This window comes from Balaenoptera acutorostrata, chromosome 3 (genome assembly GCF_949987535.1).
Source record: "Balaenoptera acutorostrata chromosome 3, mBalAcu1.1, whole genome shotgun sequence".
Taxonomy (NCBI): Eukaryota; Metazoa; Chordata; class Mammalia; order Artiodactyla; family Balaenopteridae; genus Balaenoptera; species Balaenoptera acutorostrata.
Window position 1 is genome coordinate 168,120,506 of NC_080066.1, and position 14,482 is coordinate 168,134,987.

The 14,482-nt window shown below is 36.7% G+C and overlaps 1 protein-coding gene across 1 annotated transcript in view; it reads left to right on the forward strand.

The window, feature by feature from the left end:
* Positions 1-1,294: 1,294 nt before the first annotated feature.
* CATSPERB (cation channel sperm associated auxiliary subunit beta) overlaps positions 1,295-14,482 on the forward strand; it is a 135,234-nt gene continuing 122,046 nt past the window's right edge. Inside the window, exons 1-3 of the mRNA XM_007180882.2 lie at positions 1,295-1,893; positions 2,215-2,293; positions 12,499-12,587. Coding sequence (XP_007180944.1) covers positions 1,822-1,893; positions 2,215-2,293; positions 12,499-12,587 — 240 coding nt within the window. The 5' untranslated portion in view covers positions 1,295-1,821. The remainder of the gene's footprint in view (positions 1,894-2,214; positions 2,294-12,498; positions 12,588-14,482) is intronic.

The window sequence follows — 14,482 nt, forward strand, 5'->3', positions numbered from 1 at the left end:
CAAGATTTTCCTGGTAAGGGCACTATTTTCAAAGTTTGTCTCTGGTAACTTCTCCATTTAATGTTAAATTCATTCTTATACCAAAAATAAAATTGAGCATAGCACTGTGCAGATGTAATTTTGATGGACCATTTATTTCCTCTTACCTTGTGAAAACAAGTTGTTTTCTTAAATGACTAAAAAATGCACTTAAAAAACAATTCTCCCCTAACCATGTGATAAGGGTGAGGAATTCAAAATCCAACAAATGTTGAGCTTTCTACTGTCAGTTAAATGTATTTAATCAAGCAAATCAATTTTGAGGCAAGAAAAACATAAGTTAAATTTAATTTACTCAGCAGCTGTCAGGAACCCCAAAGCATCTGGATTTTACTCTTCCTATAGCTGGCAAGTCAGTCTGTTACTGTTTCTTGGGTGCTGGCAAAAGATACAGACTCCTGGGTCAGAGATGTAGGACTTTATCACTCACAGAAAAGCAGTAGTCACTGTCAACATGATGCTCACTCCAGTTCCCCATGTCCCCTTCCTCCCTCCCTCCTCCCACCCTAGTCCCATGGAGTCTCATGCTGTATTAGTTTACTAGGGCTAACAAGGTACCACACACTGAGTGGTTTAAGCAACAGAAATTTATTGTCTCACAGCTCTGGAGTTTAGAAATCTGAGATTATCCCGAACCTGGATTTGGGTCGGTTTCCCTGATGTGCAGCAAAGCCAATCTGACACCAGGTTGTGGTGAAGGAAAGTACATTTATTGCAGGGTGCCAAGAAAGGAGAATGTGCAGCTAGTACTCAAAAGACCTGAACTCCCTGATGGCTTTCAGGGAAGGGTTTTTAAAGGCACCATTAAGGATGTGGGTTGCAGGGTGCCTGATCAGTTCGTGGACATTCTTCGGATTGATTGGCAGTGAGGTAACAGGGTGATGTTTCCAGAGTCAACATCATCAACTTTCTGATCCCAATTGGTCTGGGGTCTACGCACTTGTGGTCAGCTGTTTCCATCTGGTGGGAGTCTAGTTTCTGTAAAAACAACTTAGGAATGTGCTTCAGACATTGTTATCTATGTCCTTCATGGACAAACTAAAGGTCCTGTGACTCTGCTATATGGCTGATCTTTTGTTTAAATTGTTACCAGTTTACTTTCCTGGCCCAGCAGTTATTCTTTATTATTATATGTTCACATTTTCCTAATCATTAACTCCTTAGCCAGCCTTTTGAGATTCGGGAGAAACCTGAAGACGTCAGGAGAAACCTCTTTTACTTCAAGAGATGCGGGGCACAGAGAGTCCCGAACGAAGTGAGAGGGTACCAAAGGGTCCTGCTCAGTTTCAACATCAAGATGTTAGCAGAGCTAGTTCCCTCTGAGAGCCACGAGGGAAGGATCTGTTCCAGGCCTCTCTCCTCGGCTTGTAAACGGCTACCTTCTCCCTGTGTCTTCATATCATCTTCTACCTGTACAAGAGTGTGTCCAAATTTCGCCTTCTTATAAAGACACCAGTTATACTGGATTAGGGCCTACCCTAATGATTTCATTTTAACTTAATTACTTCTGTAAAGACCCTATCTCCAAATATGACCACATTCTGATATACTGGTGGTTAGGACTTCAGCATATGAATTTGGGAGGGGGGAACAATTCAGCCCATGACAGACGCTTGCTAACACACATAGTGGTGTGCATTACAGGAGAAGAACACGGAGTTGGGAGATTCACCATGGAAACAAGCCTGTGCTTGTCCAGAGGATGTTACCTCATGCCTCAAGGTTGCTTGCTGCAAACACAACTCTGAGAAAAGGGCCTTGCATTCCTGGCACACAGCAAGGATGTGCAGGGATGCTCAGGACTCACATGGATTGTGTCTCCCAAGAGCAATGCTGTCACAGTCTCAGATCAAGGTACAACTGTACCATCCTGAGTCTTTATCAAGTCAGGTTGTGTTTTACACAGATGTAGAATTGATCATGCCTTTCTAACAGTTGCAGAAAACTCTGAGCCACAGCTCTTTAGTTTGCAATAATTATATTTATAAATATATTTAATACCAGTTAAGGAGTAAGTGTAGAGCTTAGTCAATTGTCTGCTTTTGTCACATAATGAGAAATATTTTTAATTCAAAGAAGAGATGATTTCTTTACTATGCCATTGTTTATAGCAAAAGGAACTAAAAAATATCTTCAGAGTAATTGAATGGAAATAATTCTTTTTTCTTCCAACAGATGGAATTGCCACTTTTATATGTTATGATTTTACTTTTGAACATTTTTGATTTTTCATCAGGAATAACATATAATAAAGGTAAGTTTCAGACTCTTTTTACTCTCTAAAATAGAGAAAATCTTCTCAAGACTTCCCCTTTATATCCCTTCCTCACTAACAGTTAAACTATTTTTCTTTTAGTACTTCTTCTTTACCTTATCTTCCAGTTTTTCCCCAGTATTATCTATTGTACTCTGGTCCAGAGGTTTCTAATAATATCATTGTTTATATCAGGACTTTTCTTTTGTTATAGTATTTCATTACTTATAAGTCATAGAATATTTAAATTTTAAGGGACATTTTATATTTGCAAAACTTGAATTATTTGGATAGAACTTTTTCATTTTTCCTCCATAAATGGTTGCATGTAGGATGAATTGTAAACTGAATTATAGGCTAATAGACTGAGAATTTTCTGAAATTAATACATGGATTAAATTGCCCAATAGGACTTTCATGGTGTAAAACTTTGCAAAAGGAATAAGACAAATCCACCTCCATTTGTGCAGATTGTATAGATTCTGTAGTATCCTGAACTGGATCTACCAGAACATAGTCGATGGTCAAAAAACTGTTGACTGAGTGGATGGAGAGACTCAGGCTCTCTTCTACACATGGGTGTGTTGCAGAATTGGGTGAGTTCTGGGATGAGCCAGTTCTAGTTCCTATATTCCGCTAGAGAATATATTACACAAGTATGGACATAACCGAAGATTGGATAGTCACCAGCAAACTTATGAGATTTCAGAGAAGGGAGAATGTACTTCCAACTGGGGCAGGGGATGGAGTGAGTCAGAGAAAACACTGTATAAAGATATCAATCCATATGTGTCCCCCAAATGTCTGTACATGCATGGGGAAGAGCATCCTACAAAGACAACATCAGGTAAGTGATGAATAAAGTCGTGGAGGTAGACAACCACAGAACATGATGGGAGCAGTAAATAGTTCATTCTGACTTGAAAGAAGGAATAGAAGAAGTAAAATATTTTGGAAAGATAGGAAACTGGCTTATATTATAGAGGTACTTGAATGCCAAGCTAAGGAATTTGGGCTTTAGTCTATATTCACTGGAAAGTCATTTAAGATGACTGGTTAGGGGAGTAACATCTCAAAGCTACAATTTAGGAAGATTAATATGGCAGCATTATGTAAAGTAGATTGGTGGAGGGAAAGTTGGGAGGCAGAGAGAACAGACAGAAGAACATGACAGTAGCTTACACCAGATCTTCAGTCATGAAGTCAGTTTTTTGGTCATGCACTGCATCGGTTGAAAAAAAAAAAAGTGTAAGCTTGGTTCTCCAATATTTTCTATTTATTTTTAAATTACATACTTGTACTACTGTACTAATATATTGTGTACCTTGTAAACCTACACAAAAACCAGAAATTAAAAGGGGATGAAAAAGGATGAAATAATCTTTTAAAATTATTATAAAGTATACTGATCAACATCATAAAATTCTTTGAAATTTTAAGATTTTTGGTGAGAAAATGTGATGTAAATATAGTTTTTGAAATCTTGGAGTCAAAGTTTATAGAGATTTGAATATCTGGCTCTAATTCAATTTATTTTGGTATTTGACTTTAATTAGCTATTATATTAAAAATATATCTCGCAAATTTTTGTATATCTAAATGGGATAAATGCATGTTGGCTTAATGAATAAATCATGATACTCATTTTTCAATCCCATCTATCAACTTTGTAAAGGTTTTTATTGATAAAATTTTAGTAAGCTTCCAGCTTTCTGTATGTCAGTCAACTTTTTTCCATTTTAAGCAAATAGTTCAAAACTTCATTGAAATTCATTTGAAATATTTAAATCAAGTAAAAAAATTTCCATTTTCAAGTTTCTAAAGTATTGCAGTTATGACAGTAATTATAGATGATATATTTATGAGATTTCCAGTAACAAAATCACATACTAATGTAAACATTTCCAGCTGCCTATATTCAAAATGCTCTCTCTACAGCATGCAATTTTTAAGGTATTTAATTTAATGTTCATTGTTCAAATGAACCTTCAGTTTGGAAGGACAGACTGAGTCCTGATTTACTTTTTGAAACTATCTGTCAGCATATTCCTGACAGCAATTTGGCATTTCAAAAAGATAAATGGAAATCAAAAAAGCTGGAGTAGAAATTCTCATATCAGAAAAAATAGACTTTAAAATAAAGACTATTACAAGAGACAAAGAAGGACACTACATAATGATCAAGGGATCAACCCAAGAAGAAGATATAACAATTGTAAATATTTATGCACTCAGTATAGGAGCACCTCAATACATAAGGCAAATGCTAACAGGCATAAAAGGGGAAATTGACAGTAACACAATAATAGTAGGGGACTTTAACACCCTGCTTTCACCAATGAACAGATCAACCAAAATGAAAATAAATAAGGAAACACAAGCTTTAAATGATACATTAAACAAGATGGACTTAATCGATATTTATAGGACAATCCATCCAAAAACAACAGAATACACTTTCTTCTGAAGTGCTCATGGAACATTCTCCAGGATAGATCATATCTTGGGTCACAAATCAAGCCTTGGTAAATTTAAGAAAAATGAAATCATATCAAGTATCTTTTCCGACCACAATGCTATGAGACTAGATATCAATTACAGGAAAACATCTGTACAAAATACAGACACATGGAGGCTAAACAATACGCTACTACATAACCAAGAGATCACTGAAGAAATCAAAGAAGAAATCAAAAGATACCTAGAAACAAATGACAATAAAAACACAATGGCCCAAAACCTATGGGATGCAGCAAAAGCAGTTCTAAGAGGGAAGTTTAGAGCAATACAATCCTACCTCAAGAAAAAACAAACATCTCAAATAAACAAACTAACCTTATACCTAAAGCAATTAGAGAAAGAAGAATGAAAAAAACCCAAAGTTAGTAGAAGGAAAGAAGTCATAAAGATCAGATCAGAAATAAATGAAAAAGAAATGAAGGAAACGATAGCAAAGATCAATAAAACTAAAAGCTGGTTCTTTGAGAAGATAAACAAAATTGATAAACCATTAGCCAGACTCATCAAGAAAAAAAGGGAGAAGACTCAAATCAACAGAATTAGAAATGAAAAAAGAGAAGTAACAACTGACACTGCAGAAATACAAAGGATCATGAGAGATTACTACAAGCAACTATTTGCCAGTAAAATGGACAACCTGGAAGAAATGGACAAATTCTCAGAAAAGCACAACCTTCTGAGAATGAACCATGAAGAAACAGAAAATATAAACAGACCAATCGCAAGCACTGAAATTGAGACTGTGATTAAAAATCTTCCAACAAACAAAAACCCAGGACCAGATGGATTCACAGGTGAATTCTATCAAACATTTAGAGAAGAGCTAACACCTATACTTCTCAAACTCTTCCAAAATATAGCAGAGGGAGGAACACTCCCAAATTCATTCTACGAGGCCACCATCACCCTGATACCAAAACCGGACAGAGATGTTACAAAAAAAGAAAACTATAGGACAATATCACTGATGAACATAGATGCAAAACTCCTCAACAAAATACTAGCAAACAGAATCCAGCAGCACATTAAAAGAATCATACACTATGATCAAGTGGGGTTTATCCCAGGAATGCAAGGATTCTTCAATATATGCAAATCAATCAATGTGATGCACCATATTAACAAATTGAAGGATCAAAACCGTATGATCATCTCAATAGATGCAGAAAAAGCTTTTGACAAAATTCAACACCCATTTATGATAAAAAATCTCCAGAAAGTAGGAATAGAGGGAACTTACCTCAATATAATAAAGGCCATATATGACAAACACACAGCCAACATCATTCTCAATGGTGAAAAACTGAAACCATTTCCTCTAAGATTAGGAACAAGACAACGTTGCCCACTCTCACCACTATTACTCAACATAGTTTTGGAAGTTTTAGCCACAGCAGTCAGAGAAGAAAAAGAAATAAAAGGAATCCAAATCAGAAAAGAAGAAGTAAAACTGTCACTATTTGCAGATGACATGATAGTATACATAGAGAATCCTAAAGATGCCACCAGAAAACTACTGCAGATAATCAATGAATTTGGTAAAGTAGCAGGATACAAAATTAATGCATAGAAATCTCTTGCATTCCTATACACTAATAATGAAAAATCTGAAAGAGAAATTAAGGAAACACTCCCATTTACCATTGCAACAAAAAGAATAAAATATCTAGGAATAAACCTACCTAAGGAGACAAAAGAGCTGTATGCAGAAAACTATAAGACACTGATGAAAGAAATTAAAGATGATACCAACAGATGGAGAGATATACTATGTTCTTGGATTGGAAGAATCAACATTGTGGAAATGACTATACTACCCAAAGCAATCTACAGATTCAATGCAATCCCTATCAAACTACCAATGGCATTTTTCACAGAACTAGAAAAAAAATTGCATAATTTGTATGGAAACACAAAAGACCCTAAACAGCCAAAGCAACCTTGAGAAAGAAAGATGGAGCTGGAGGATTCAGGCTCCCTGACTTCAGACTATACTACAAAGCTACAGTAATCAAGACAGTATGGTACTGGCACAAAAACAGACATATAGATCAATGGAACAGGATAGAAAGCCCAGAGATATACCCACGCACCTATGGTCAACTAATCTATGACAAAAGAGACAAGGATATACAATGGAGAAAAGACAGTGTCTTCAATAAGTGGTGCTGGGAAAACTGGACAGCTACATGTAAAAGAATGAAATTAGAACACTCCCTAACACCATACACAAAAATAAACTCAAAATGGATTAAAGACCTAAATGTAAGGCCAGACACTGTAAAATTCTTAGAAGAAAACATAAGCAGAACACTCTATGACATAAATCACAGCAAGATCCTTTTTGACCCACCTCCTAGAGAAATGGAAATAAAAACAAAAATAAACAACTGAGACCTAATGAAACTTAAAATCTTTTGCACAGCAAAGAAAACCATAAACAAGACCAAAAGACAACCCTCAGAATGGGAGAAAATATTTGCAAATGAAGCAACTGACAAAGGATTAATCTCCAAAATATACAAGCAGCTCATGCAGCTCAATATCCAAAAAAAACCCAATCCAAAAATGGACAGAAGACCTAAATCGACATTTTTCCAAAGAAGATATACAGATTGCCAACAAACACATGAAAGGATGCTCAACATCACTAATCATTAGAGAAATACAAATCAAAAGTACAATGAGGTATCCCCTCACACCGGTTTGAATGGCCATCATCAAAAAATCTACAAACAATAAATGCTGGAGAGGGTATGGAGAAAAGGGAACACTCTTGCACTGTTGGTGGGAATGTAAATTGATACAGCCACTATGGAGAACAGTATGGAGGTTCCTTTAAAAACTAAAAATAGAACTACCACATGACCTAGCAATCCCACTACTGGGCATATACCCTCAGAAAACCTTAATTCAAAAAGAGTCATGTACCACAATGTTCATTGCAGCTCTATTTACAATAGCCAGGACATGGAAGCAACCTAAGTGTCCATCGACAGATGAATGGATAAAGAAGATGTGGCACATATATACAATGGAATATTACTGTCAATGGAATATAGTCTGTCATACAGAGGAGTGAAGGAAGTCAGAAAGAGAAACACAGATACCATATGCTAACACATATATATGGAATCTAAAAAAAGAAAAAAGGGTTCTGAAGAACCTAGGGGCAGGACAGGAATAAAGACGCAGACATAGAGAATGGACTTGAGGACACGGGGAGGGGGAAGGGTAAGCTGAGACGAAGTGAGAGAGTGACATTGACATATATACACTACCAAATGTAAAATAGCTAGTGGGAAGCAGCCGCATAGCACAGGGAGATCAGCTTGGTGCTTTGTGACCAACTTGAGGGGTGGGATAGGGAGGGTGGGAGGGAGATGCAAGAGGGAGGGTATACAGGGATATATGTATAGGTATAGCTGATTCACTTTGTTATACAGCAACAACTAACGCAACAATGTAAAGCAATTATACTTGAATAAAGATGTTAAAAAAAAAAAGGTCAGAAAATTTAAAACACTTTTTAAAAAGTAATATAAAAACATCCCTAACTCATCTTTAGACAGTTTTTTAAAAAGTACTTTGCCATTGTATACCACCAAAACCCATGTTTGTTACAAAAGATGTTTGTAGTTACCCTTCATCTAGCGTTACCTCTGATGTCCTTCAGTACTTTTGCAGTATCTGGCTTCAACTTCATTGTGCCAAAGAAAACCAGAGCTGGACAATATTTAAAGCTGTAAAACTACAATTTATTCAGGGACTATTGCAATTGAGGAAAAAAGATCTCAGTATAGAACTAGTCTCAATTCCAAATACAACATAGGCAAGTGGGAATTTATAGCCAAGGAGCAGGTTCATTGTGGGGGAAATTGTGTCTTTGGATGGAAAATTACTAAGAGGAGACATCAAGAGTAGGGAGGATTCTTGCTCAGCTAACCAAACAGTATTCTTGCTGAGGGCAGACCAGCATGACCATCTGGGTGGATGGTAGGGGATGAAGAATTTGAGTAGATATTGAGAGTGGTTAGATATCAAGGATGGGGTGGGGGCTTCCCTGGTGGTGCAGTGGTTAAGAATCCGCCTGCCAATGCAGGGGACACGGGTTCGAGCCCTGGTCTGGGAAGATCCCACATGCTGCGGAGCAGCTAAGCCTGTGTACTACAACTACTGAGCCTGTGCTCTAGAGCCTGTGAGCCACAACTACTGAAGCCTGCAACAAGAGAAGTCACCACAATGAGAAGCTTGCACACGGCAACGAGGAGTAGCCCCTGCTCACCGCAACTAGAGAAAGCCCGTGTGCAGCAACAAAAGACCCAATGCAGCCACAATAAATTAATTAATTAATTAAATTAAATAAATAAATTTTTAAAAAAGGATGGGGGGGTTTCTCTCTAAGATGACTTAGCAGGATTCTTGTGAAAATAGCTATGTAGGTCTAGCAAGGGATAGGGCCTATCCTCTTCATCAAATCAAGTCCTGCCTTTTTCCAAGAAGGAGTCTGAATTTATACCCCAGATTAGAGGAATACATATGACATTGATGAGTGGTCCCATCACAGCCTCTTTCCTCAAACTCAAGATAAGGAGAAGGGATAGAGGATTCTGGGAAGACGGCAGAGTGAGAAGCACAAGAAATCTGCCTCCCCAACTGGACAGCAACTGCACTGGCCGAATCTGTCTGATGTAACTTTTTTGGAACTCTGGAGGCTGCTGAAGACTTACAACTTCTAGGGGAAGGCTTGGACAGTAAGTTGCAGTTAATTTCAGTCATTGTCAACTCTTATCACTGTAGAAACTACCCATGCCCCACCCTCAGCCTCATGGCATGCAGCTGTGCACGTGTTCCTGGAGCAGTCACACACAGCTTGCAGAAGCTAGGGTGGGCAAAAAGGACCCTGTCTTCCAAATATTGAGGATCTGTACTCTGATTGCTGATTGCTGCTTCTGATCACAGAGGTGCAGACAAAGAGGCAGGCAGCCATTGTTGTTGTACCTCCCCTCATTGTTGCAAGCTCCTCTCCCTCAGCTGAACAGATTTTCAAGGGACTTAAAGGGCCAGTGCCCTTTTTACCCCCTTTTTCATTTTTCATTTTTTTCCTCTTTGGGAGCCAGACGTTAAAGACTATCAAAAAAAACAAAAACAAAAAAACCTGCATTTAAGGGGATAAATTACAAAGTGACCACACATGCCCAGGGAAAAATGACACAGGCTCATAAAAGACCTAAGAAGACCTTAAATTTACACCTGAGGTTGATCCTTGATACAGAGACAGCCTACAACAATTTTTTAAAAACCCAAAAGACAACAACAGTAACAAAAAAAAGCAAATCCTGGGGAATGAGGAGAATCTAATTTCCAGAGTTACCACACTATTAGATTCAACTGTCCAGTTTTCAACAGAAAATTATAAGACATACAAAGAAACAGGAAAGTATGGCCCATTAAAGGAAAAAAATAAATCACCAGAAATTATCCTGAAAAAAGATTGGATGGCACGTCTACTAGACAAAGACTTTAAAACAACCATGTTAAAGTTGCTCCCAAAACCAAAGAAGATGTGGAGAAGGTCAAGAAAACAATGTATGAGCAAAATGGAAGTATCAATAAAGAAATAGAAAACCTGAAACGAAACCAAGAAGAAATGCAAGGGCTGAGAAGTACAATAACTGAAATGAAAAACTCACTAGAGGGATTCAAAGGCAGATTTAAGCAGGCAGAAGAAAAAAATCAGCAACTTGAAGATAAGACAATTGTAATTATCAAGTCTCAGGAACAGAAAGAAAAAAGGTTGAAGAAAAGTGTAGAGTGTAAGAGACCTCTGGGAAACTGTCAAGTGGACCAACACACACATTGTGGGAGTAACAGCAGAAGAGAGACAGAAAGGAGCAGAGAGACTATTTGAAGAAATAATGGCTAAAAACTTCCTAAATTTGATGAAAGGCATAAATATGTATAATATATATATATCCAGGAAGCTAAGCAAACTCCAAGTAAGATGAACTGACAGAGACCTACACCAAGACACATTATAATCAAACTTTCAAAAGCCAAAGATAAAGAGAGAATCTTGAAAGCAGCAAGAGAGAAGTGAATAACCACACACAAAGAATCCTCAATTAGATAATAAGCAGATTTCTTATCAGAAACTTTGAAGTCCAGAAGGCAGTGGACTGATATATTCAAATTGCTAAAAGAAAAACCAGTCAGCCAAGAATCCTATATCTGGGAAAACTGTCCTCAAGAGTGAGGAAGAAATTAAGGCATTCCCAGATAAACAAAAGGTGAGGGAGTTTGTTACCACTAGATTTGCCATGTAAAAAAGGCTCAAGGGAGTCCTGCAAGGGGAAATGAAAGGACACTAGACAGTCACTTGAAGCCATAGGGAGAAATAAAGGTAAATATGTGGGTAATTATATTGTAACAATGGATTGTAACTCCACTTTTCATCTTCAACATGATTTAAGAGACTAATACATCTAAAGAAAAAAATGATTAGTGCAAAAGTTACTGTCATTGTAATTTTGGTTTGTAACTCCAAATCTTGTTTTCTACATATCTTAAGAGACTAATGCATTCAAAAGAATTATTAGTTCATGTTTTGGGGGCACACAATATTTAAAGATATAATTTTATGATATCAACAACTGAAAGGGGTGGGGATGGAGCTTTAAAGGAGCAGAGTTTTTCTATGTTATTGGAGTTAAGCTGCTATAAATTCAAATTAGGGTAGTATACCATTAGGATGTTAAATGTAATCCCCATGGTAATCACAAAGGAAATAGCTATAAAATATACATGAAAGGAATTTACATGTTTCACTACAAAAAAAAATCAACTAAATACAAAAGAAGGCAGTAATGCAGTAATGAAGGACAAAAAAGTTATAAGGTATATAGAAAACTAATAGCAAAATGATAGAAGTAAGTCTCTCCTTATCAGTAATCACTTTAACTACAAATGGATTAAATTTCCCAATCAAAACTGGGAGATTGGCAGAATGGGTAAAAACACATGATCAAAAAAAAAAACAAAAACAAAAACAAATACTCACACATGATCCAACTCTATGCTGTCTATGAGAGACTCTGTTTTATTTTATTTTATTTGGCCATGCCACAGCATGCTGGATCTTAGTTCCCTGACCAGGGAGCGAACCCATGCCCCCTGCAGTGGAAGCGCAGAGTCCTAACCACTGGACTGCCAGGGAATTCCCAGAGAGACTCACTTTAGAACAAGATAAGAAGGAGGGATCTTTCTCCCAACACTCCCACCCTTTGGGGAGAGGAGTCACCTTCATATCAGTAGCTTTCTATCAAAACATAAATTCACTCTCCAATCTCCAACTTCTGTCCCTTTTATATGTTCACCATGGTTGAGGAGTTTAAGAGTGAAGAACTGGTTTTTGGCCACCTCTGAAAATTTGTGTCATAGCCTAGCACGTGTTATATTTTATTTTAGTGCTCAGTCAAACCTTCCTTTTTAGTGTCCTGACATTGTATCTTTAAAATGAAAAAATAAAGTGGAAGATTTAAACTTTATCTAGAGTGATGTGAATTTAAAATATACAATTATAATTCTTATACTTTAAAAAATATTTTCTGTTTAAAAAATATGGTTCTTTTAATGGAAATTCTTCATTAGTGACCTAAAAAAATATATATGTTTGTATTATTTAGGTGATACGGAGAAACGCTTTGCTTGTGCTAGCCAAGGGTTCCCCCAAAAGAATGAAATAATCAAGTTGTATCTTTCCTCTGATGACTTGGTAAGGTCCACTAATAGCATGTGCTACAACCCCTCATATTCCTTTTAAGTGCATAGGTGAAACCAGTAGCACTGTACTCTTTTCAAATACCTTCTACTATTTTCAGACTTGGGGAGGTGAAATTTGATACAAATAATCCTTTCTATCCTTTCTAATTCTTTCCACTTGGATCAAGTAAAATATTTCATTTAGCCATTGAACACCCTGGGTGGTTTGCTTTTTTTTTTTTTTTTTTAAGATGCCTCCATCCCTTTTTTTAAAAGATTGGCTGTAATGATCTTCATTTTTTATGGTTCTGATCTGTCCATTTGAAGTTTGACAGATGTAGCCTGTTAGAGAAAGAACGTTACCTCACATGACCTTGGGAAAGAATCTTTCCCTTTTATAACAAGTACCACATTGCAGGTGTCATTTTGGGTAAGGGATTATTTGACTCCTTTGATTCAAATTATGCCAAAATTTTTAAAAACACAACAAAATAAAATGTACTGTTAAGATAGTCATGCAACAAATGCTAACAAAACCATAAATTAATAAAAATTGCACAGATTGTCTAAAAATCTATGATAAATATAACAAAACAAAGAAAAACACCCCATGAGGACAAATACATTTATCCTAAAGTCTGTTTTGACTTAGTTCCCTGTTCCTTCTTAATATGCCAAACGTATATTTAGTTTTTTATTTACAACTATTGTGAAGTGCAAGCCCTTTGAGGCACACGTGTCTTTCCTATTTGTGATTAAATATTTTGGAAAAGGAATGGGCTCTAGAGGAAGAGAGACCTACAGAGCTGGGGTCAAATTTTGGTTCTGCCGTATATGGTATGTGTGCCCTAGGGCAGGTTACCTAACCTCTCTGATCCTCAGTTTTGTCCTTTTGAAAGGGAAGTATAATCTACTTTTTGGATAGTTGTGATGTGGTAGTTCTAGAAGAAATATTAGTAGAAATAAGAGCTAGCATTTATAAAGTGTTTGTCAGGCATTTTTCAAAATGTTTTATGTTCCTTATGACATTTAATCTTCTGTAAGATAAGTACTGTAGGGGAGTACTGAACCTCCCCTCTTAGGTTCAGTGGCTGGAGCCTGTAAAACAAACTGACAAAAGACAGATTAAGCAGGAGATAAAAATGAAGTTTGGGAATTCCCTGGCAGTCCAGTGGTTAGGACTCGGCGCTTTCACTGCCGTGACCCAGGTTGAGTCCCTGGTCTGAGAACTAAGATCCTGCAAGCCTCACGGCACAGCCAAAAAAAACCCTAAAAAACAAAAACAAACAACAAACAAACAAAACAAAAAAAAGCAGAGTTTATTTATACATGCAATGCACATACCCATGGGAGAACTCAACAATGAGTAACTCAAAGGGATCCTTAGAATTGGGAGCTTGTATAACATCTTAAAGTGCAATAAATTGTGGAGAAGTGTAAGACAAAGGAAAAGGGTTTGGGTTTATCTCCCTGCCAAGCCCGATTAGAAAATAAGTTCCATTAGGTCAGGGATTTTTGCCTGTTTTGTTCAATTCTGTTTTACCAGCACCCATAACACTGCCTGATTCATGGTAAGGAGTCAGTAAATATCTTTGGAATGAATATGCTTCCCCATTTTATAGATAGGGAAACTGAAATTCAGATAGGTAACTTGCCCAGAGTGATCTTAACTACTAGGAGAACTAAGTGAGATGAAGCTCTTCTTTTCCATATTGGATTTCAGGGAAATCCACCATTTGTGATTGCTACCTTTTCATATACCTTCTCAAAACTGGGAAATATTCAATAAAAATGCAGTAAAATGAGTTTTGCTTTATACATTTGCTTTTATATTTAGACACAAAATAATGATTTTAATAAAATAGGAATTTCTACATATGATAGCATGTGACTTTGAGTCTATGTTAA